The sequence below is a fragment of the Antechinus flavipes genome, chromosome 2, assembly GCF_016432865.1.
Source record: "Antechinus flavipes isolate AdamAnt ecotype Samford, QLD, Australia chromosome 2, AdamAnt_v2, whole genome shotgun sequence".
In the NCBI taxonomy this organism is placed as follows: Eukaryota; Metazoa; Chordata; class Mammalia; order Dasyuromorphia; family Dasyuridae; genus Antechinus; species Antechinus flavipes.
The window spans coordinates 348,689,693-348,715,111 of NC_067399.1; the positions used below are offsets into that span (position 1 = coordinate 348,689,693).

The window sequence follows — 25,419 nt, forward strand, 5'->3', positions numbered from 1 at the left end:
ACTTTTGTTTTCTTTCTCATTTTTCCCCCTTTTTGATCTAGTTTTTCTTGTGCAACATGTTATTTGTGAAAATATATGTAGAAGAATTGTATATGTTTAATATATATTGGATCATTTGCTGTTTGGGGATAGGGGTGGGGAGAAGGGAGGGAGAAAAATTGGAGTATAGGGTTTTATAAGGGTGAATGTTGAAAATTATTCATATAAATATTTTGAAAATACAAAAATAAAAAAATAGAGACTTGTTCTGATCATGAAAAAAAATTTAAAATATATGAAGAACTGGGAGGTAAGAGTTATACTATCATACCTCAATTGAGAAATGGTCCAAGGATATGAACAGTTTTCAAATGAAGTAAACAAAGCTATCATAATCATATGGAAAAAAATGTTCTGAAGCACTCCATGAGAAAAATTCAAATAAAAACAACTCTGAGCTATCACCTCACACATATTAGATTGGTTAATATGACAGAAAAGGAGAATGATAAATGTTAGAGGGGATGTGGGAAAAAGTGAGAGACTAATGCCTTGTTGGTAGAGTTGTGAAAGTGGTGCAACCATTTTGGAAAGTAATTTGGAACTATGCCCAAAAGTAAGTCTGTCTCCTAAGATCAAAAAAAAGAAAAAGAAAAGAAAAGAAAAGGAAAGAAAAAGGATCTATTTGTACAATAATATTGATAACAGCTCTGTTTATGGTGGTAAAGAATTGGAAATTGAACAGGTCCCATCCATGGGGAATGGCTGAACAAGTTGTGCTACATGTATGTAATGGAATAGTATTCTGCTGTAAGAAATGATGAACAGGCAGATTTCAGAAAAAAACCTGGAAAGACTTCTATGAACTAATTTAGAATGAAATGAGCAGAACTAGAGAACATTGGGTACAATGACAGTAATTATATGTAATGATCTCCTGTGAGTGACTTAGGTAAAATACTATCCACTCCCAGAGAAATACTGCTAAGAGTCTAGCTGCAGATGGAAGCATACTTTTTCCGTATTTTTTGGTGGGGTGATCTCTGTTTTATTTAACAACATGACTGGCATGGAAATATGTTTTGCATGTCTGCATATGTATGATCTATATTAATGAGGAGAAAGGAAGAAAATCTGTAATTCAAAAATTTTAAAAAAGAACGTTAAAATTGTTTTCACATGTAATCAGGAAAAAGAAAACACACACACACACACACACACACACATACACACACACACACCCTCTTAAGGTGCTGAAGCTGGAGCTCAACTACTACTGATTATTACCACACCCCCATGCGCCATTTTGTGTCACTTCCCCCGCCCCAAACTGCCTAGCCCAGAGTACTAGTCTCTGTACCCTTGCTTCTCTCTGTTCCAGTACTCCCTTTCCTCCCCGCCCCTTCCTGAGCGCTATTTGCGCAGGCGCAATAGCAAGGCGACAACGGCGGAAGTGCATCTATCTGCAGCCATTAGAAAATACAATTGCAGCCCGGTATTTCCGTGGTTTTGTCTACAAGTACTGTTTGTGCTATGGTATCCGCTCACCATGAACAGGCCTTGTGAAGATGATGACCCTTATATAGTTGAAGAGCCCAGTGATGAGGAACCGGCTCTGAGCAGGTAGGCCTGGCGCGGGCACTCCTCAGGATCTCTGTTCCCGGAGTGGCCCCGAGATAAAGCACAAAGGCAGACGTAGGCTTGATGTCGGGAAACTATTACGGTTAAAGCAGTTCCAAAAAGAAATGGAGCCTCGGAAGGGAGAATGAATTCCCCCCTCCCTGAAGTCTTGAGGCAGAGACTGGGAATAAGCTGAACGAAATTGAGATCTTGGTATGCTTCCTGGTGCATTGCCACTGAACTCACGCAAACAAATGGGAGTAGCCTGCTGAGCTTGGAACTTCTCGAAAAACAAAACAAAATTAGAGGATAGTTGGGAGACAGTTTGCAAGGCGCCATGTCATCAAGCACCTACTGTGTGCCTGTCGCCATGCTAAGCGCCGGAGGCGAAAGAGCAAAAGAGTTCCTGCTCTCAGGGTCTGATGAGAATGAAACAGTGCTATACAAATAAGTTATATACAACATGAACTTGGAGATAATGTTGGAAGGAAGGCGCTAGTATTAAGAGACACTAGAAAAGTCTTATTTTTGTGTGTTCTTTTACTCTTGAATAGTATTTTTTCCTAATTACATGTAAAGTCTTTTAATTTATTTTTAATATGATTTTGAGTTCCAAATTTTTCTCTTTCTTTTCCCTCTTCCCCAAAATAATATGCAGTATGATATATTATGTGTGTGCAATCATGTTAAATATATTTCCTAATTAGTCATGTTGTGAAAAAGAGACAGAACAGAAGGAAAAAAACACACACACACACACACAAAAACCCCCCAAGAAGTGAAAATAGTTTGCTTCGATAATTATTTCTTTGAATATGGATAGCATTTTTCACCCACAAGTCTTTTGGAATTGTTTTGGATCATTAAATTGTGGAGAAAGTTGCACAATATTGCTTTTGCTGTGTACAATGTTCTGGTTCTGCTCACTTCACTTAGCATCAATTCATATACATCTTTCCAGGTTTTAGAAAAGTCTTCTTGCAGAGGATAGAATTTTAGCTAGAGCTAGAAAGAAAGCAAGAAGCAGAGATGAGGAAAGAGAATATTAGACACAGGGGACAGTCAGTGAAAATGCACAGAATTGGAAAACGAAGTGCCTTGTGAGTGAAACAATAAAGGAGGCTTGTGTTGAATTGTGAAAGATCATGATGGCAACTGGAAAGGTAGACCAGGTTATAAAGACTTGAATGCCAAATTAGAGGATTTTATATTTGACCTTGAAGGTCATTGGAATCCACTGGAGTTTATTGAAAAGTGGGAAGCAAAGAGAGGCAAGGAAGAAATGGGAAACAGGTAAGGTGCTATCATGATCAGATTTGTGATTTTACAAAGATATTTCTCAGCTGAGTCTAGGATGAATTAGTGGGGGAGTAACTTGTGATTTTTGCTGGAGTTCAGGCATGAGGTGCTTGGGGGAATAACATTTATATGACTCATAATATATGCCAAGTAGCTTACAAATATTATCTCATCAATCCTCTTGTAACATCTTGTTCCTTTATATGTGTCTTTGGGTGTTAGGGTAACTGCAATGTCAGTAAGTTGAGGTGAAGAAAACTAGTTGAGCCTGATTGAATCAAATTTATAAATAACCCTCCAAATCTCATAGTATCCAAAAATTCAACCAGACTTTTATTTAAGGAGCTAACAAAGGGCAGTGTGGTCAAATGATGGGGGCTTAAGAATGTGGAGTGTTGCACATATTTCCAGAACCAATGGATGCAACTGTTAGTTTTGTGGAACTACTTTCCCCACTTCTTTCAATATTTTTGTTACAAAAGCTGATTCACCGATTAGGTAATACTGAAAGGATATTTGTGTGTGTGTGTGTGTGTGTGTGTGTAAACTAGCATTTATATATGCAGACCACTTTTTTATATTTTATCTTACTCAGTTCTCATCAAAGTCTCATTATCTGTGTTTTACAAATGAGGAAACTAAGACTAAGAGAAGTTGAGCCACGTACTTAGGGTCACCCAACTATTAAATGTACGAGGCAGAATTTGAACTCTTACCTTTCTTACTCTAAGTCCAGTACTTGATCATTGTGCCATTTAGCTGATATAAATATAAAAGACTTCAGAAACAGGTTTTTAAAAAAAGATTGATTTGTATAGTAGAAATTATACTGTACTTAGAACCAGATCATATGGATTTAAATGTAAGTATTTCATTACTGGCACATCATTGTTTACCCTCACTTATTCTTAACCTCCTCTGGATCTAAAGCAGTACTCTGTAAAAGAAATGACGCTGTACTTACTACCTAGCCAGACTCTTAGGAGGCTCAATTAACAAGTCACTAACATGTATATTATGTTGGGGCCTAAGTGTACAAACACAATGATGAAATAATCCCAGCTCAGGGAGCTTACATTGATGAACTTAAATATGTTTGCAGAAATGCTTTGAAAATTGAACTCCTATATAAATAAATGTAAGGGAAAAATAATAAAAAATAAATGTATTAGAAATTTCAAGGCCCACTTCTTCTATTCTTTCAGCTTTCACCACCAAAATTTGTAGACTAAAAATTCTATACTGTTGAATATAGAAATAAAGTACCTGGATATCCATATAGTGATTAAATATCTTCTAAGAATTGATTTAATTATTAACAAAATTTTGTAGAAAAGAATCTTTACATTTAATTTCTTCTTGAAAATTGATTTATTTTACTTTAACATATCTTTTAAGTTTATGAGGCTCAGTGGGTAAGAGCAAGCAAAGGAAAAAGTAACTTGATTGAAAATGCTAATTGAGATTCTGCATAGAATTAAATTCTTTTAATTCCAATTTTCTCTTAGTTCTCCTATATTCCTCAGTCTTCTTTATTGGATCTTTCTCCAGGTCATGTCCAAGTCACTCAATTTTGGGCCCTCTTCTCTTTTTCTTTCTCTACAACTTCATTTGATGATCTCATCAGTTCCCATGGAGTGAACATGGGATCTCTATGCTGATGTTTTTCAAAATCCACTTATCCATCTCTTAACTTCTCTACTAATCTCCAGTCTCTGCCTTTTGGATATCTCTAATTGGATATTTTATGAACACCTTAAACTCAACATGGTCAAAATTAAATTCACTCTTTCCAAAGTTCCCTTTTGGATTGCGAATACCACTATTCTTCAACTCCCATAGGCGAACAACTTGAGTCATATTCAATCTTTTGCCAAAGCCTTCCTGTTTCACTTTTACATTGTTTGAAAACTCTCTTGAGATGGCTGCCACTCAATATGTACCCTTATCTTCTCATACCTGCACTTTGAAGTAGCTTACTGACTGGCATGCCTACTACAAATCTTTCTCATTCCAGTCCATCCTCCATTCAGCCACCAAAGTGATTTTCCCAAAGTGCTAGTCTGACCATTTTATCCCATTAAATTTCAGTGGCTTCAAATCACCTTCAGTATTCAATATAAAAAGTGTTTGTTGTTAAAAAGTAAAAACATAATGCCCTTTCCTATTTTTCCAATCATCTTATACCTTACACTCTCCTGGGTATATTCTTCAGTCCAGTGACACTGACCTCTTTATTGTTTCTCACATTTTTTTGCATTTTCACTGGTGTCCCATATGCTCTTCTTCTTCATCTCCACCCCTTGGTTTCCTTCAGGTCTTGGCTAGAATCCTGACTTTTACAGGAAGCCTTTCTTAACTCTTCTTAATTCTAGTATCTTCTCTTTGTTGATTATTTCTTATGTATTCTGTATATAACTAATTTTTTTTTTTTTTTTTTTTTACCATTTGTTTGTGAGCTTCTTGAAAGCAAGAACTATTCTATACCTTTCTTTTTATTACTACGGACTAGGTACTTAATAAATGCTTATTGGCTGAATGCCTTGTTTCCTTGCCACTATGCCTTTAAAAACTATAAATCTACTATAAAACTGTATACCAAGGTCTGCTAATTGATTATCTTTAAATTTTAGTTCTGAAGATGAAGTAGATGTACTTTTACATGGCACTCCTGACCAGAAACGAAAACTTATCAGAGAATGTCTTACTGGTGAAAGTGAATCATCCAGTGAAGATGAATTTGAAAAAGAAATGGAAGCCGAATTAAATTCCACTATAAAAACAATGGAAGATAAATTGTCATCACTAGAAACAGGTAAATCTGCAACTCAGTATTTTAAGCTTAGTTTATTCTAAACACTTACTTTAAAGAACAGAGAAATATTTTTTTCCCCAGGGTTTTAGCTGAGGTTGTATCATTACCACAGAAGTTGTACTTGTCTTATTGCTAGGATACAAGTAGAATTTACTTTTATGATATTATTTATTTGCTAGATTTTGTGTTGGAAGAGGAATGAGATGATATTGTGAAGAAGGAAAAAGAAATACCTTTAGGATTAGACAGTTGCATAAGGAAGATTTGAAGATTTATTGTATTTGATTTCTTTCTTGTTCCCTTCATTGAAATTTGTTCTCCATTTTACATCGTCCTTGAAAAACAAGGACATTTTTCTTTTCTTTTTTGAATTAATAACAGTAAATAGTCTTGTGAATTCTGATAGTTACTTTGTAACATTGACCCAAATTGGACCATGGGGTTATCATGTTGTTACTAAATTCTTGGATAAAGTGTGATTATATTCCCAGACAGGTATCAAGTTCATTAGGTATCAAGATCTTATTTGTTCTAGAGGAAGAGTTTATAGGATGCCTTCTCTTCCTATTTTTTACAAGTTATGTAATGGGATTATTCTTTGAATGTTGGATAAATCCATCTGTTGCAATGTGTATATGGGTGTTTTTTGTCATTTGGCTTTTCATTATTTTTAAAAACAGGTTCTTCCCTAGGAACTGGAAAAATTTCAACGGTTCTGCCAAATTATTATAATGACATATATTTTGAGTCTGATTCTGAAGATGAAGATACAGGTAAGGGTTCTATAGTACTCTTCAACAAGGTTTATTTTTTTCTTTAAAAAAAAAAAAAGGTTAGCCAATTAGTATTGTCTTGATCTAGCTGATTTTAAGTAAGCTGCAATAAATTTGCATTTAGGGCAACTAGTTGGCACAGTGAATAGAGTGCCTGACTTGGAGTCAAGAACACTTTTCAAATCTGGCCACAGATAACTTAGTGACTTTGAGCTTCACCCTTTTTGCTTTAGTTTTTTTCAATTGTGAAATGATCTGGAGAAGGAAATGGCAAACTACTTTAGTATCTTTGCCAAGAAAATCCCAAATCCCAAATAGGGTCAAGAAGAATTGACTACCGCTAAAAATGACAACAAAAGACATTTGCAAAGATAAAGGCGATATGGAGGATTCTGGGAAGATGTTGGAGTAGGTTAGTAAATTTCAAACTTTCCTGATTTCCCCCACAAAGAGAACAGATTTGCAACTCAGGGTGAACATAGACTGATGAAAAATCTAGAAGACGAGGCAGAAGTGGAGTCCTCCTGATACAATCTGAGAAGAGTTGAACAAATCCCCTGGGCTGAGGATTAACCTGAGCAAAAAGGAATCAGCACCTGGTGAGTGGAAAGAGAGTAGGGCAGGGACACTGCTGGTTGTGGGCACTTGCGAGAGGATAGAGCTCTTGGTTTTGGGTTCCTGATCAGAGTGGAGAGCTGAAGGGAAGCTTGAGGAACCATCCCCCCACCCCATGATTAAAGGTGCTTACACTAATCTCTCTTATTTAAAAAAAAAAAAAACTGAATCCACAAAGAAGAAAGAGCCTCATCATAGAAACTTACTGTGGGAACAGGGAAGACTAGGGTTCATGTTCAGAAGAGAACATTTTAGTAAAAGACAACAACAACAACAACAAAAAAACTTGTACCCCAAAGAGTAATGGAAAATGGCTCCCTGCCCAGAGAGAATTTATAGAACTCAAAAATAAATTTAAAAAAATTTAACCAACTAGAAAAGAAGGTACAGAGTCACAAAGATCAAAATAATTCTTTGAAAATTAGAATAGAGCAAGGGAAAGACTGTAAAGCTATGAGAGACCAAGAAGTAACAAAACATTATAAAGAATGAGAAAATAGAACACAATGTAAAACATAAGAAAAAAAAATGACAAATCAGGAAGATAGAGCAAGAAGAGAAAACATAATAATTGGCATTGCCAGAAAGTTGTGACCAAAAAGAGAACCTTGACAAAATGATGCAGGATATTGTCCTGGAATGATAGAACATGAGGGAAAAGTACAAATAGAGAAAATCTACCAATCACCACCTCAGAGAGATCCTTTGAGGAAAACATAGGAACATTATTCCCAAATTTCAAAGCCTTCAGATCAAAGAGAACATTTTGCAAGAAACAAGAAAAAAACATTTAAAATATTCTGGAGCTACAATTAAAATTGTATGAGATTTATAGCAGTTATAATAAAAGACCACAAAAAAAGGACTACAAAAAAAGTCCTGGAATGGAATCAACTGACAATCAAAAGAACTAGGCCTGCGGGCAAAAATTATCATACACAGCAGAATTTTCTATAATTTTGAATGAGGAAAAAAAAATGGAATATTTAATGAACTTGCAGATTTTTAGGACTTTTAATCAAACATGAACTTAACTGAAAATTTAATATATAAGAGTCAACATGAAAGGTTACTTTCATATTAGTTTAACATGGAAAAAACTGTTTAAACATGGACAAATTTTTTTTTACATGGGAAAATGTATGTTATATTTTTAAGATTGACTTCAACAGTAAGTAACTTAAAAGAAAGATTGGCAGAGTCAAGGTAAAAATAGCAGTCATGTTATGGGAAAGCAAAGAATAAAGGAAGAAGATAAGGTGGGGTGGGATCCTTGGGTGGGGGAAGGTTAAGTAACCGCAAGGCAAGTTATGGAGCAGAATTTAATTAAAGAGTTAGCAGGGATAGGAAGGATGTATGTAGTGTGTGTATGTATGTATAGATACATTTATCTTTTCTTAATGGTAGTTTGCTTGGGGTCGTGAAAGGGGGAAAAAAGAATAAAGTAAATAAAATGCACAGCAGAGAACCAAAGAACAGTTTATAAGAAAGTAAAGAAAAAATGGATATCCATGAATATAATTTCTTCTACTAATTTAGATACTTTCTTGATCTGGTAATTTATTATTATGTATTTTGAATCCTTCCTGATGTTCTGCTGGGCATATGACAATGTTCTCTTTTGTTTTGTATTCCTTTGTTTTTCTTTTTTTTTTTCTTTGTTTTTTCAAATAGTTTTTTTTTTTAAGATAAAGGAGATAAAAAGTATTTATATTGTTTCAATATTATAGTTTAATCATTTCTATTTGGTCAAATTTTATAGTCTTTATCTTTTCTACTTGGTCAGATTTTATAGCCATCAACTTCGCTTACCAGCTTCTTTTTCTCTTAACTAGGTTTTTATGGTAGATAATTGAGAGGAAAGCATGATGAAGTACTCTAATTTTAGTCTTCCCCCCCCTCCAATTACATGTAAAAATAATTTAAAATACTTTTTTAAAGTTCCTCATTCTATCCATCCTTCCTTCCTTTTCTCCTTCCCTTTCCCTCCCTGAGATGGTAAACAATGTAATATAGGTCTTGAATAATGCAATTATATAAAACATTTCCATATCTAACCTCAGTTTTTAAAAATAATAGCTTCTTATTATTCAGAATACATGCAAAGATAATTTTAAATGTTCATCCTTGTAAAATCTTGTTTTCTAAATTTTTCTCCCTCACTATCTGCCTCCTACCCTAGATAGCAAGTAATCCATTGTTGTTTAAACATGTGTATTTCTTCTAAACATATTTCCACATTTGTCATGTCTAATCTCAATTTTTAAAGACATTTAGGTAATTACTTTAAAATAAATATCTGAAGAATTCATATGATGAAAAAATAAAATTGAATGGTCTAATTAATTATATAAGTGTTTACTATCTTAGGTATATTTAGATACATTATTTTAAAGGAAAATGGTTGAATTAATTCCAATTTTATTATTATTTACAGATCAAGGCAAAAATTTTCAGTTTTATATTCTAAAATTATTTCCATTACAAACTTGTCAACAAAAGTAACAACAGACAAGCAAAGAAGTAACTTTACTTCTTTGTTTACCTTAGCCTTTGGCCCTGTTTTCTTTCTTTCTTTCTTTTACTCAATACCACCTCATATTCTGTTTTTCCTCATATATTTCACATTTATCATTTTTATGATACCGTAATTTTCTTTTTCACTGTACAATTCAGTCATTCTCTCAGTTATTAGGCATAGAGTCTATTTTTAGTATTTTGTTATTATAGTTAAAGCAGTAGTGAATATTTTTATACAGATAGAACCATTATGGTTTTTTAAATTATATTTCTGGTTTAATAGTGAAATTAACCGGATAAAATTTTATTTTACATTTCAAAATACATAACAACTTAAGGAAACTCTGGGTCCAGAGAAATAAAGAAATTTGCCTAAAATGTCATATTGGATGAGTAACTCAGCATTTAAAACATTGGTTACTTTTTTGGGGAAAGTTTTTATGTTGGCATGTGGATTTATATGCCTGTACCATATGATTTTAAATATCTTTATTAGCTGAATTAAGCACTTGATGCTGTGCTGGACTCAGAGGAAAGATGTCTTTTTTCCTTTTTTTTGTTTTTTTTTGGGGGGGGGCTGAGGCAATTAGGGTTGAGTGATTTTTCCAGGGTCACATAGCTAGAAAGTGTTAAATGTCTGCGGCCATATTTGAACTCAGATCCTCCTGACTTCAGGGCTGATGCTCTATCCATTACACCACTAGCTTCCCCTTTTTGTTCATTTTTAAGGAAAATTTTCCCATTAACAGGGAAAAACTTTTTTTAATCATCATAGAAAATCCTTCATTCTATGTTAAAAAGACATGACTGTTTTAAATGGTATTAAGATACTTCCTTTACACTTTCAGAAATATCACAAGTGAAGAAGAAGAAAAAACAGTATCGGATTCCAACAAATGATGAATTATTATATGATCCTGAAAAAGACAATAGAGATCAGGCCTGGGTGGATGCACAAAGAAGAGGGTAAGAATTTTAAGCAAAAAAGATATTGTGCTAGAACACTGAAGGAGAAATTCAAAATAATTACTTCAGCTAAATGCCTTAAGATCATTGGAAATTAAAAGTGCATTTTTATGCTGTTTGAATGAAATTTGTTTTTAAAATAAATGGTTGAAGTTACTGAATTTAGTCCAATGTGATTCATAATAGGTTATTTATATCACATATGTAATATACAACCTTAAATTAATTTAGACTTAATCACTTATATTAGGCAAATTGTTGTTTTCTAGTTTTGGTTTTTTATTTCCTAATTTCTTTATGCTCCCCATTGGTTGTCCAAATTTCCTCGCTGTGTGCCCTCTGATTTATGACTCTTCTTTCTCAACCCCCAATATATTGTCATTTGTCAAATTATACTAACTCTGTGTCCCCAACATTTCTTAAATTTATCTTTTCCTCATCATTTTTATAATTCAGTCTAGTTCCTTTTGCCTCAGCTGTGGTCATCTAATCTTTTCCTTTGATTTGTCATTCACAAAATGTACACATTTTTTGTTTACAACTCTGATCATGTTATTACTCTCTTCAGTACTCTTTAGTGGCTCCCTTTTCACATTCTCTCTTATTCTAACATTCACCTTCTGTTTCATCTTTTTGCAAAAAAACAATCTTGACACTCCTTCTGATTGGAGTGTGGAGGATAGAGATCAGGAAGCTCCTCCCAGACCTTTTGCTTAGGGAGGTTGCCCAGCTCAGCCATCTCTTTATTTCCTATCTTAGTTTCCCCAAGCTAGGTATTTTTTTTTCCCTTTTTCACCTCACTGTTCAACTTTTTTATGTGTTGTCTTTCCTCATTAGATTGGGAGCTTCTTGAGAACAGGATCTCTTTTGCCTTTTTTTGTATTCCCAGCACTTAGCATAGTGCCTGGACACACGCTAAACACCTAATAAATGTTTATTATATGACATTGACTGGACTTTCACAATCTAACCCCTATGTGTTTTTCGAGCCTTAGCTCACACTGCTTACTTTCATATCTATCCTTTCCTAAACTTTCCTATGTCTGGCTCCTTTCTGTCTTCTTAACATCTTCTTTCCAATCACTTTTCAGTTTAAATGACGCTGCTCTTCTTGCTGTTTTTGACATACTTCATCTCCCTACTCTTAAACATTCTCAGTTGCTGTCCCTTAATGCCTGGTATTCTCTCCATCCTCGTCTTTGCCTCTTAGCTTTCATGACATTCTTCAAGTGTCACTTAAAGTTTCAAATTATATAAGAAGCCTTTTCCATTCCTCCTTATTCTTAGTGTTTTCCCTCTGAGACTAATTCTAGTTTATCCTTGTCTATGTATTTTGTTTGTATAAAGCTGTTTATATGTTATCTCCTTCAATAGACTATGACTTCTTGAGAACAATGCCTTTTTTTGACCTTTCTTTGAATTCTCATTACTTAGTACAGTGCCTAGCACATAATAGAAGCTTAATGAATTTTTAGTTAAGTTGACTTAAAAAAATTCTTTTACCCTTCCCAACTATTTCTGCCTACTAAAATATACGAAGTGCTAGGGACTATGCTAACTACTGAGATGCAGTAGTGAAAGGGAGAAATTAAGGAGATATATGCTACACCTTTGTCATAAAAGATTTTCTGAACAGAGTCCAAATGGAAGAGAGATTCCATTTTTACAATAAATCCTCTAGGTGTTCCTGCTTATAGCAGCATGGTGCTGCTTTCATCAAGCTCTAGAATACCACAGCACTACCTATTGTTATTCCAGAATTTGGTTTAATAATTCATTGAAGAAAATAAATACATGAAGAATTTATATTGCCCAAATTATGACATACAATTGGATAATCAATTAAAGCTAGTAGGCACAGTGGGGCAGTTAAGTGATATAGTGGATAAAATACCAGCCCTGGAGATAGGAAGATCTGAATTAAAAACCAGCTTTAAATACTTGTTATTTGTGTGATCCAAATCATTTAACTCTTATTTGCCTCATTTATAAAATGGGATCACTCTGGAGAAGACAGTGGTAAACCATTCCAGTGTCTTTGCCAAGAAAACCCCGTGAACAAAGTCCATAGAGTCAGACACATATGAGCAAGAAAACACAATGAATGGAATATAGGACTTAGAATCTGGAAGAGCTGAGTTCAAATAATATCTAAGTTTCTTAACTATCTGAACCTGAGCAAGTCCCTTAACTCTCTCTTAGCCTCATCTGTTAAATAAGAATAATAATAGCACTTACCTCACAAGATTGTTGTGAGGATCAAATGCAGATAGCATATGTAAAGTACTTGGCAAATTCTAAAGTACTATGTCAGTGCTTGCTCTCATCATCATCCTCATCTTAAATGATAATAATTGATTAAATCTGTCTTGGGACTAACATTAAATATGACGCGTAGTAGATTGGATAGTGTTTGAAGAATTGCTTTGTGTTTTCTATTTTTCTCAAGATATTTTCTCCCTTCCTTCAACCCCTTTTCTTATTGAGTTAAGGGCATTGTGTTTATGGTTTCATCAGTGAAGGAAACTTCTAGTAAGGAGACTCTTCTATTAATGAAAATCAGTTGTTCTGCAATTTGTCATCTTAAAAATCAGAGCCTAAGGATTCTGAGATTGACATAACTTTGTGATATCATTTATTCATAGTAAGATGCAACACTATGATTTTTAAGAAGTCAAAATATTGAATGATCTACTTGAAAATTGAGTAGGATAACACGGTGGGACTAACCAGTGTCTTAAAGAAATGTTAATGTTAGCATAATAGATAGCTCTCATCAATGCAAAGTGATCCTCGATTCCGTTTAGAATTTCCCAGAACATGATGAGAAGTATTTAAGATGAGAACACTTAGAGAGATTGTGAACTTTACAGGTGAAGAGTCACGTTAATAAGATTACAGATTCTTTAAAATTTGGGATAATTTTTGTGAAAAATTGCAGGAACATTACTGGCTAACATTTTCAACTTTCTGGAGTTTATGCTGCACTAGTATATGTTAGTTTCATAAATGTTTCATAGACATAAGATATTGTATAGTAAGGTATTTCATTTTAAATCACAGTTTGTATTTCCTCCTGGAGGCAATAGTGAATGACTTCACTGGCTAAATAGGAAGTGGTTGAGCATGCATTTGAAGCCACTTAGACCCAGTAACAGGCTATTATAATAATCAAAGCCTGAGGTAATGAGGGTCTGCAGCTGAATAGTGGCCTTGTCAGAAAAGAGAAGGGTTTGTGTTTGAGAAATGTTATAAAGGTGAGATTGACAAGCTTTGACAACAGCTAAGTTATGGAATGTGAGGGAAAATGAGTAATCCAGGATGACTTCCTAGGGCAAAAGAGATAGAGTAATAGCAGAGATAGAAAGATCCAGTGATGATTTTTTCAGGATATGGGCATATTTGTAGGCAATAGGAAACAAACCACTAGAGAGGGAGAGATTGAAAATAAATAGAAAAAAAATGAAAGAGTGGACAAAAAAGACAGAAAAGGGATGATACTTTGTGTGATACTTTGAATAAAGAGAGATTAGCCTTGGTGAGGAGTAAGTCCATTTCCTCATGTGAAACCAATAAAGGAGGAGCAAGTGATAAAAGATAAGTTAGAGCTTCCATGAGGGAAGTCATTATATCCTGTATGTTTTCATTTAATATAAATTTGGTTTGTAACAGTATATTTTTAATGTTATAATACATTTTTAAAAACTTTACTCTGCAATAGATACCATTGTTTGGGAACGCAACTCTCTCATCAACAACAGGCTGTTCCGAATAGTGATGCTGTCTTGAATTGTCCTGCCTGCATGACTACACTGTGCCTTGACTGCCAACGGTAATAAATAAAGGGTTTGAAAATGTTGGTGGATTTTATTTTTAAGCTGAATTAAACTTTGTGTCTTACCTGGAGTTAGAAAGACCTAACTTCAAATTTGGCTTCAGACTCTTACTAGTTGTGTGACTCTGGTCAAATCATTTAATCTTGTTTGCCTCAGTTTCTTTTTCTGTATAATGAGATAGAGAAGAAAGTGGCAAACCATTTTAGTATCTTTGCCAAGAAAACCCCAGATGGTGTTATAAAGAGTCAGATACAGTTGAAATTACTGAATAACAAAAGAGCTTTATATTTAAGTAAATTCGATTTGAATTTTCAAAAATTCCTTGAGGACAGAGACATTTTATGCAAACTTCTTTAAAAAATTAAATAATAAATAAATATTAGATGAATATTTAATAATATTTCATGGATGATAAATAAAATTTAAATGTAAGATTTAAGTAAATTTATTAATGAATGAGAAAATAATAGACTGAAATATTTTTAATGTGTTCCTCTCTTAAAATCCCTTATAACAAAAAGTAAATTCAAGGGACAGAAAAAAAAAAACAATTCAACAAAATTAATCACCATTTCAAAAAAGTCTTAACATATGTAGTGTTTCCTATCTCTGCAAAAGAAGCCAGGATAAATATCTTCTCAGTATTTAGGGGAGGCGTCAAGCTTTATCTTAATTTTGTTGCATTCAATTCAGTTTTGTTATTTATTTTCCATTTATGCCCTATATATTTTGTTTTCCTGATTCTGCCTACTTTGCTTTGCATCAGTTTACATAAATCTTTCCATGCTTTTCTGAATTGATCACATTGTTTCTTACAGGATAACAGTATTCTATTACATTCCAATTCTATTATCTTGATGTAACACAACTTGCTTATTCTTTCCCCATTTGTTTAGGAGTAGTGCCTTTACTCCTTCCTCTATTCAGGTGGGACTAGTTTTTCCTTAAAAGGAATGAAATCCAAAATCCAAAAATCTGTGCTTGGCTCAATTATTTAACTGTATATAAAAGGTTTGAATAAAGGTTTTGATGGCATCTTGTAAAAAAAAAAAAAAAGATTTGGTTGGCTCAGAATATTGATGTCACTTTATGTTATGAGGATAAAACAGTCAGTTGACTTCAGGAAGAGAGAGCCTTAGAGATTTGACCAATGTATCAAACTGGGTACAGACAAGAGAGCTTTATTAGCTTAATCAACTCAAGGTTTCTTCAATACTGTCTGTGTTTGAATGTCTTTTTCCTGCTATAACTAAGTCAGTCTCCCTTTGTTAACTGTTAAATGACTCACTCTTAAGTTACTCATTCTGTTTCAATTGAACCTAAGTATAAGGAGGCTTACCTGAGACAGACCCAACATATGTTAGTTGGAATAATCTTGGATTGGAACATAAATTGAACTCTTGAGCGGGCAATGGGCTCACAAGTGCAGTTTTTGGTAATGTGAAAAAGCAGTTTGTTAGGCATTCCCACTCCTAGGAACTAGATAGTAAACTGTCTGTGGCCATTCAGTAAGAAGAGAACTATATGAGTATGTTCTATATCCTTAAGAACTATACCCTGCAGGATAAAATAGTCAATTACTATAGTAATTTAGTGTTTGACAAAGCCAGAGATCCCAGCTTTTGGGATAAGAATTCACTATTTGGGGGCAGCTAGGCGGCCAGTGGATAGAGCATGAGTCCTGAAGTCAGGAGGACCTGAGTTCAAACTTGGTCTCAGATACTTAACACTTCTGACTGACCCTGGGGCAAGTTACTTAACCCCAATGGCATCATCAAAAAAAAAAAAAAATTCACTATTTGACAAAAACTGTTGGGAAAATTGGAAACTAGTATGGCAGAAACTAGGCATTGACCCACACCTAACACCCTATACCAAGATAAGGTTGAAATTGTTTCATGATCTAGACATAAAGAATATTATAAACAAATTAAAAGAACATAGGATAATTTACCTCTCCGATCTGTAGAGGAGGAAGGGATTTGTGACCAAAGAAAAACTGGAGATCATTATTGATCACAAAATAGATAATTTTGATTTATATTAAGTTAAAAAGGTTTTGGACAAACAAAACTAATGAAGACAAGATTAGAAGGGAAGCAAACTGAGAAAACATTTTTACATTCAAAGGTTCTGATAAAGGCCTCATTTCTAAAATATATAGAAAATTGATTCAAAGTTATAAGAATTTAAGCCATTCTCCAATTGATAAATGGTCAAAGGATATGAACAATTAAGAAATTGAAACTTTCTAGTCATATGAAAAGGTGCTCTAAATCACTATTGATCAGAGAAATGCAAATTAAGACAACTGAGATACCACTACACACCTCTCAGATTGGCTAAAATTACAGGAAAAGATAATGATGAATGTTGGAGGGAATGTGGGAAAACAAAAAATATTGTTGGTAGAACTGTGAACTGATTCAACCATTCTGGAAGGAGTTTGGAACTATGCCCAAAGCGCTATCAAACTGTGACTGGGCTATAACCAAAGAGATCATAAGAGGAAAAGGGACCCATATGTGCAAAAATGTTTGTGGCAGCCCTTTTTTGTGATGGCAAGAAACTAGAAACTGAATGAATGGATGCCTATCAATTGGAAAATGGCTGAATAAGTTATGGTATATGAATGTTATGGAATATTATTATTCTGTAAGAAATGACCACCAGGATGATTTCAGAAAGACTTGGAGAGACTTACATGAATTGATGCTAAGTGAAATGAGCAGAACCAGGAGATTGTTATACACAGCAACAAGATTATATGATGATTAATTTTGATCAACATGGCTCTCTTCAACAATGAGATGATTCAGATCAGTTCCAATTGTTTAGTGATGAAGAGAGCCATCTACAGTCAGAGAGAGGACTGTGGGAACTGAGTTTGGTTCACAACATAGCATTTCACTTTTTTTGTTGTTGTTTGCTTGCATTTTATTTGGCTTCTCATCTTTTTTTCTGGTTTAATTTGATTTATTTCTACTATGTTTAACATATATTGGATTACTTGCCATCTAATGGAAGGGGAAGGGGAAGGGGGGAACATAAGGTTTTGCAAGAGCTAATATTGAATAATTGTCCACTCATATGTTTTGAAAAATGAAAAGTTTTAATAAAGGAAGAAAAAAAAGAATTATACCCTGAAGATAATTGCTGTAAACTGTTTTAGGCTTTCCAACTTTGTGGAGACTTACAAGTCTATAAATCTCTTCCAAGTTCTGCTAGGAAATACCTTAAGAACTGTATTTACCTTGGAGAGATGCAGTTTTGGGGGATGGAGAAAGAAATATTTTCCTCAGTAGAAAAATTCAAATTCAGAAGAACTAGTATTCTGGCGGCAACTAGGTAGGGTCCAGTGGATAGAATGCCTGACCTAGAATCAGGAAAATTCATCTTCATGAGTTTGATTCTGGCCTCAAATATTTACTAGCTGTTCATGATCTTATGCAAGGCACTTAATCTTATTTGCTTTAGTTTCTTATATACAAAATGAGCTGAAGAAATGGCAAGCCACACAGAGTCTTTGTTGAGAAAACTGCAAATGGATTCATGAAAAGTCACAACTGAGTGTAATGACTCGGAACAACAGTTGCACTCAAGTTTTGTTGGGAATGGATGCCTCCAAAAGCAAATCTATCCCAAAATGGATTCTAATGGTCATTTTCACATTTGAAGAAGGCCTTCTAGAAAAAGGCTCTTTTTTTAAGGGAATCAATTGTATGAATTTTTTGGATTTCTGAAGTCTTTTGAAAATGATGTTGCAGTTGAATCAGCAGTCCTCAATCTTATAACATCTATTTTGTTTTCAGTTCTTTGATACTACAAAAGTTGTTTCTATAAAAAATTTGGTGTATATGGGGCTTTTCTTTTTGTCATTAATTTTTTGTCATTTGATTTGCACTGATAGCTCTGGATTAAAGGAGCTTTGCATAGCATAATTCCAAGTCGCTCTCCAAAATACAAAGCTCTACTAACAATGGGTCCTTTTTTTCTGTAGTCCCTCTTACCTTGACCCTTTCCCTCTTTAGTTGTTTTTTCTACTTTTCTTATAGAAACCTCAGGGTTTTTTCCATTTCCATTTCCTTTATAGCTAGTGATTTGGAGCTTGTCATACTTTTTTTTGATAATTTGTAGCTCTTCTTTAGAGAATTATTCTCTTATGTACTTGAGTAATTCTTGGACTACTCGCTTTCCAGAATGACTTTTGGTCCAACATATTTGTTAGTTGCCAAAAATATCGTCTAATATAAATACTTTTCCCATTTGACTTGCTTCCACTCTTATTCTAATAGTATGTACTTTGTTCATGGAAAAGCTTTTCAACTACTGTAATCAAAATTAACATATTTTACAATTATCTTTTTATTGTTTATTACAAAATTTTGTTAAAATTTTAAAAAAATTCAATTTTTTGTCAAAATTTAGTTGATAATTGGTTAAAATTTAGGGTCTTATTTTAGTAAATAATTATGCTTAAAATTGCTTAATTGGTTGGTATTATTTAATTAAATGAGATGGGATTTGAACTCTAATGAAATTATTTTAGATCTGGTACTCTTTCCATTGTATTATACTGTTTCCCTCCATTCCTGTGTAGATCCTGTGACAGATCTCAGCTATGACGTTTGTTTTAAATTCCGAACTTAAACATCAAAAGAAGGCATTTGCACATAGTCTGCTTTTTTTCCCCCTAGGTAATTGGAGTTAAGTGACTTGCCCAGGGTCACATAGCTAGGACTTATTAAGTGTCTGAGATCAGATTTGAACTTAGGTCCTGACTTCAGCACTGGTGTTCTATCCACTGTGCCACCTAGCTGCCCCATTGCCTGCTTTTTAAAAAAGCATATAATAAATTCTACATGTTACTTTCAAAATTGTCCTTGCTGTCTGTGCTTCCTCCTTAAATTCCTTTCTGTTCTGTGCATTTAAAAAATGTTTTAGTGGTTCTCTTTTTTTTTTTTTTGGGGGGGGGGGGGAAGAAGGATTACAATTGCTAACCCTGAGTCTGTCTCCCATACATCTTTAATTAGAAATAGAAAAATTAAATAAAATCTTATAACAGATATAACCAAGGGTAACATCCACACAGTGACCCAATCAAAAATGTGTAACTCCCTCTTGAAGAAGTAGGTAATATGTTCATCATAAATACCCTGGAGATAGGGGTTAGTCATTGTATTGCTTTGTTCAAAATTCTAATGTCTTTTAAAAGTTTTCCTTTGTTTGTTTGGCAAGGCAGTTGGGGTTTAAGTGACTTGCCCAGGATCACATAGCCAGTGATATATCTGAGGCTGGATTTGAACTCTGGTCCCCCTAGGACCAGCCCTCTGTTCACTGCGGCATCTAGCAATGATGTTTTTCTTTAAGTGTTGTTGTTACAGAAACTTTTGTTGGTTTTGTTTATCCTGCATTACTTAAGGTTTTCTGAAATCACATCTTTTCTCATTTCTTGCAGCTTAATGATATTCTAATTCATTCACATAAAACAGTTTGTTCAATCATTCCTTAATTGATCAGCATCTCCATAGATTCCTCTCTCAACAGGAAAACAAGTGGAAAGGAAATTGAGAGAGAATAGAAAAAAAGGAAAGAAAAAAAGATATGAAAAGAGGCAGGAGGGATTTCCCTGTGGAATATAATACATTTCCATATCAAACTCTGTGTTTCAACATTTACATATTTCAGATAACAGTGACATTCATCTTTCCCCCTGTAACATACCTCTCAATCTGTTAGAAAAAAATAGATATTAAAAAAAAACCTTAGTACATATGTGCTGATCCATATTTCTAAATGAAGGGATTATAAGCCCCCTCCTTCAGACCGAGAAAGATGATCTTGTCCAAGCAAAGTTGTTGTCAGTAGGATTAGAGCTGATGAGATGGCCTCTCTGGTGTTCTCAGTAATGGTGAGGGTACCAATTCCATTGGTAGTCTCTTCAATGGTCTTTCTATCTGGGCAGATTAGCACTGGAGTCATTAGGCCAAAGGAACCAAAGTCCTGGATTAATCTATCAGATTGCACATCACCATCATATAGTAAATCATAATTCTTATGGGTCCAGACAAAATTAGGCTATCCAGTTATCAGTGAGACAGTGTTAATATCAAATATTTTTCTTATCAAAAATCGTTCTTATAAAGCTTGTTAAAATTTTCCTCAAAAGATGTTTTTGAAGTGATCATTCTAGGTCTTGGAAATTAGTGTTTATATATAGAAGGCCACTTCTGAATGGCATAATTAAAGCAACTGTGCACAAAATCTGAAATAGACTCATCAGTGTTGTGCATGTCTATGCCTGCATCTTCAGTGGGGAATTTGTATGATCCACATTTCTTTACATCATTGCCATCCTTTGGAGCAAACACCAGATTGAAAGTGTCCTTTTTATCTACAGTAAAGTTGATATCCATAGCAACTTTGTTATGTTTGGTTCAATCAGGAATTAGATTAGATGGGGAAGGGAATTTATCTTCATACATATGATAGGTTCTCTGAATACTCATATATTCTTAATAGTCCTATTGAGGTTTTTCTACACTATCTGTAGCTTGAATTCTTCCAGATAGACATCATCTGGCATGATATTAGTGCTATGACTATATTATGTTACTGAATCAGTAGTGACCTGATTATCTGTCTGGTCATGGTGTGGGAGCCTTAGTCAGTGAGCTGTACATCTGTAAGGTAGGATAAAATTTTCTTTGATGAACTGCCTATAATATGCATTAGCCCATCTCCGTCCATCTCTAGTACAAACTTCTCCATTTTGATCCATTTGTTTGCATAGTTGTACTATGGCTATCCATGTAGGCTTATGGTTGCCTAGGCCAAAGCCCTTTGGGTTTGAGGTGAAAGTTCTGCCAAAGTTGTTTATGACCTTTAGGTAACTGTCTCTACTAGACTGAGCAATAAAAAGTTTCTTTGTTCTTCTCTTATGAAATCATTGCTTCTCTTTGATCCATTCAGATGTTCAGGAAGTTTGTTGTTTGGGTATGGTTTTTGTAAGCTGTTGATTGATTCCTTTCCCAGTTGTTTTCTTTCATAGCTCTCATTGATTTTCTTTTTCTTTGTTTTTCCTCCAGTGTTTTAGTTGCATTTATAAAAAAACATTTTAACTTAAAAAATAAAAACCAAACCCCTTGTTTCATAACTCTTCTTAGAATTAGAATTGAATCTGTGCCCAAACTGTGTTTTACTTTAAAAGCTTTGCTTGAGGATGTTTTAGAATCATTGCCTCCATCTCATCTGTCTTTTTAGTAACCTCACCATCATAATAACTTTTTATAATGGGATCCTTTTTTTGTTTGCTCATTTTTTCATCTTGCTTCCTTAATTCAGATTTGATATATTAGAACAAGGGTCTTCATACTTCTGGAAAGAAAGTCTGGACTGGTACTTTTGCTTCATTCTTGAGCCACAGTGTGTTGTATTACTCTGGGATCTCAAGGACAGCTCATGCTAGAGTCTTACAAGTTTTCAGGGTTCCCAGAATGGTCTGATACAGAAACTCATCTGTTTTGGTCCTCCAAACCTTTCCTGAAAAGAAGTGAAAGTGATCACATCATACTGTACTCAGAGCAATGTAAAAAGGCCTTTCAATTCTTTTTTTCCCTTCAGTTTTGTTCCAGTGCTCATTCATACCAGTGCTCAAGCTGATGTAATCTAGAAACTGCCTGTTAGTCCACTCTCTCTTCATAGACACCCAGGACATTTTGTTACCCACCTGCTATGCTAGGATTAAGCATTGCCAGAGGACTGAATACTGCTTCAGTGTTCCACTATGCTGAAGCAGCAGTATTGCTACAAGTGTTGTCACTGATGGAGCATTAGCTCTCTCCCAATCTGGGACCCTCTTATACACTTAGGTCATATACCTCTTCCTTCCCTCTTCCCCCACTTTTTCCACCCCCAAATTACTAGGGTTGTGCTACTTGCTACAAGTATCACAAGTAAGAATGTTATTGTTTCTGGCCAGTATACTGTGTTGAAAAGGTCAGAAGTAGTCCCAGAGCTTGAGTTCTTCCTGCAGTCCTTGTTCATAGAATCTGATATTGGTATTCTCTTCTGCTCTCAGTTAGCCCTGTTGAGTGACTCAGGAGCTACTGATGTCTGAAAATGACAAGCTACCACCATTTGCTAAGAATGTACCTCACATGGTTGTCTGCCTGTATATCAGGAAAAGAAAGAAAGCAAAGAGTTGGCTGGAACATGTGTTCTATCACCTTTTTCAAAACATTTTCATTTCTGCAAGGGTGGAGGAGGACACCAGCAGTCCAAACTCTTAAGGGGTCTCTAGCCTTTTTTTTAAGAGGAAGTAGGGAGAGAGACAGAGGAGAGATAGATAGTAGGGAGAGAGAAGTGGAATAGTGGGAACAACTGGGAGAAAAAGACTAATGAAGCAGAAGAAAGGGAGATACTGAGACTGACTAAAAAAGCAATAGACTAACTGGAAGGGAGTTAGAGACTGAGGGGGAGGTAGGGAGCAAAGCATGATTGGCTGGGAGAATCTAACTGGAAGTAATGGGGGGAGAGAGAGAGAATGACGGGGAGAGGGACAGACAGCAAGCAGAGACATTTACTGATGAGGTAGTGAGAAAGGTAGACCTATTTGGACTTTAAAAGGCCAATGGCTTTGAAAAAACTCAGCAAATAATGTATTTTTTTGGAGTAAAACATTATATAACTTCATACTCATTAAGCATCTTTTCCTTTAGGTGGATACTGTTTTTAATTCCCATTTTACAAATGTGAAAACTCAGGCTCTGAGAAGTTAAGTACTTTGCTTCGTCTTATACAGCTCGTATTTAAGAAAGGATTTCAATGTAGGTCTATTTGGAGATAAGACCATGTTATGGTCCCTGCCCATCTGTAATAGTTGTATTATTTATCTTATAGGATGGTTGCAATAGTCAAATGACATAATGTTGGTAAGATAATTTGCAAAGTGTCAGTAGGAGCTTTGGTGAGAAGTTGATACTACTCCAGATTTCACCTTTTTTAGATAAACATGTTTGTGACATTTAATTTCTTTTCCTCTTTCTCTTAGGCATGAATACTACAAAACTCAGTATAGAGCAATGTTTGTGATGAATTGCTCTGTCAACAGAGAGGAGGTTCTAAGATATAAAAGTCCAATGAATAAGAAGAAAAGGTGGGGCCATAAGAAAATGAAGTCTGATGATGAAGATGATTCCACAGTTCAACCAGAGAATGTAGAAGTGTATCACCCAGTAAAATGTACTGAATGTTCAACTGAAGTAGCAGTATTTGATAAGAATGAAATCTTCCATTTCTTCAATGTTTTGGCAAGCCACACATAGAAACACAGTTGACAATTTGTACACTTACTGCTTTATAAAATAGAAATATGGAGTATGCAGTCCTCTTGCAACTTTGTACATTTAAGAAAATCTTATTATCATTTGAGAAAACATTTTTAATCTTGATAAGTGATTAGTAACTTTCAGACCTGTTTGATTGAAAGCTAATTTATTTGGATGTCACAATGTTTTTAGCGAATAGCTTTATGTTTATTACAGCTTTCTGGAATAAACATTTTCTTGAAATTATAGTAGTTCTTGTCCTCTACAAAATTATTTTTCCCATGCCCTTTATGTTACTAGTTTTGTAGGTTTTGCTAAAGTAATGTGTCACTTTATAGAATCTTTCATAACCTGTGCTTTCTTAGAAAACTTCAGCTGAATTATCAGTAGATCAATAACAAGTATAGTATCTGAAAGTAGTAGTAAATTTGATTTTGAAACTATATGATTGACTTGAGGGAGAATCTGCTTATCAGGGTTTTAAATTTAATCTGTTTGTTTGCTAACAAGTTCATTCAAATGAACCCTAACACCTAATAGATCTTTGTCTACCTTGTGGATTACCACAAGGTTTTTCTATTATATTCTTCAGTTGAAGTTATAAATTAGCTTTTTGGAATTTACTGATTGGACATCAAAATAGTTTTTATAAAGCATACATTACCTTGAAAACTCTTCATACCTTCTGTTCTACAAGATGATGGTAACAAGAATGAAGGACTTTAGAATAATAAAAGGCCTCAAAAGTCATGGACTGGAAGTGTGGCAAGGAGTGGGGAATATTACCCATGTAGGTATTGGGGGGGAGGATGACTGCTGTTTATTTGCCAAAGTGTGTGAGAATATGGAGGCCATTAGATCCATTGGAATTCTTCCTCACTTTAATCTTCAGCCCATCCACAGCTAGCTAGGAGTGTATGTGAAGACCATCTTCCCTGAAGAAGTCATACTTTCTTCAAGCACTAGAACTATGTGGTACACTATACTAGGATGCTTGAAGATAGAAAAAGTTTGATTCTTCTATGACAGAAATAAGTTTGTGCTGGGCAAACAGGCATAATTGGGGCTTTAAAAAAGTTTCTGTTGAAATTTCTATTTATTATATCATCATAGTTATCCCAGTCCATTCCAGAGAGCCATCCTATATAATAAATAGTATTTTTTATTTTAGATAGGAAAAAAAATTAGCACAACTGATGAATACATTGAAAAAGTCCAAAAGCATGTACAATATATAATACCTATTGACTTCCACCTTCATGAATGATTGAATTAAGAATTTCTTCTCATAATCTACTTGATCTTTATAATTATGTTATATTCATTTTTAATATTTTGATGTGAGGAAGTTCTTTCCCTTATGTTATTATAGTTATTGTGCATATTGCTATCTTGTTTCTGCTCACTAAACTCATCAGTTCATGTACTTCTTTCCATGCTTCTCTATATTTGTCACATACATTATTTCTTATAGCATAGCCATATTTTATTTCATTTCTCTACTACAGTTTGGTTAGCTATTCCCCAAATGATAGCTATCTACCCTGTGATTCTTAGGTATCACAAAATGTGTTCCTATAAATTTTGGAGAATTTTGGTATTTTTTTAATTAATGACTTCCTCAGTGTATAATCCCAATAATGGAGTCTGGTTCAAAAAATATAGAC

General features: G+C 34.3%; 1 protein-coding gene across 3 annotated transcripts; it reads left to right on the top strand.

Moving 5' to 3' along the window:
- Positions 1 to 1,324: 1,324 nt before the first annotated feature.
- On the top strand, positions 1,325 to 24,000 carry EAPP (E2F associated phosphoprotein). 3 transcript variants are annotated; one of them, XM_051978021.1, is made up of 6 exons: positions 1,399 to 1,602; positions 5,532 to 5,713; positions 6,394 to 6,486; positions 10,470 to 10,587; positions 14,309 to 14,419; positions 23,476 to 24,000. In XM_051978021.1, the coding sequence occupies exons 1-6, from the start codon at positions 1,529 to 1,531 to the stop codon at positions 23,747 to 23,749; spliced, it is 852 nt and encodes a 283-aa protein (XP_051833981.1). In that variant the 5' UTR covers positions 1,399 to 1,528; the 3' UTR covers positions 23,750 to 24,000. The 3 variants fall into 3 exon arrangements, with proteins under 3 accessions (XP_051833983.1, XP_051833982.1, XP_051833981.1); XM_051978022.1 differs by lacking the exon at positions 14,309 to 14,419 and having other exon boundaries at positions 1,394 to 1,602; XM_051978023.1 differs by lacking the exons at positions 10,470 to 10,587; positions 23,476 to 24,000 and having other exon boundaries at positions 1,325 to 1,602; positions 6,394 to 6,492; positions 14,309 to 14,376.
- The last annotated feature ends 1,419 nt before the right edge of the window (positions 24,001 to 25,419 follow it).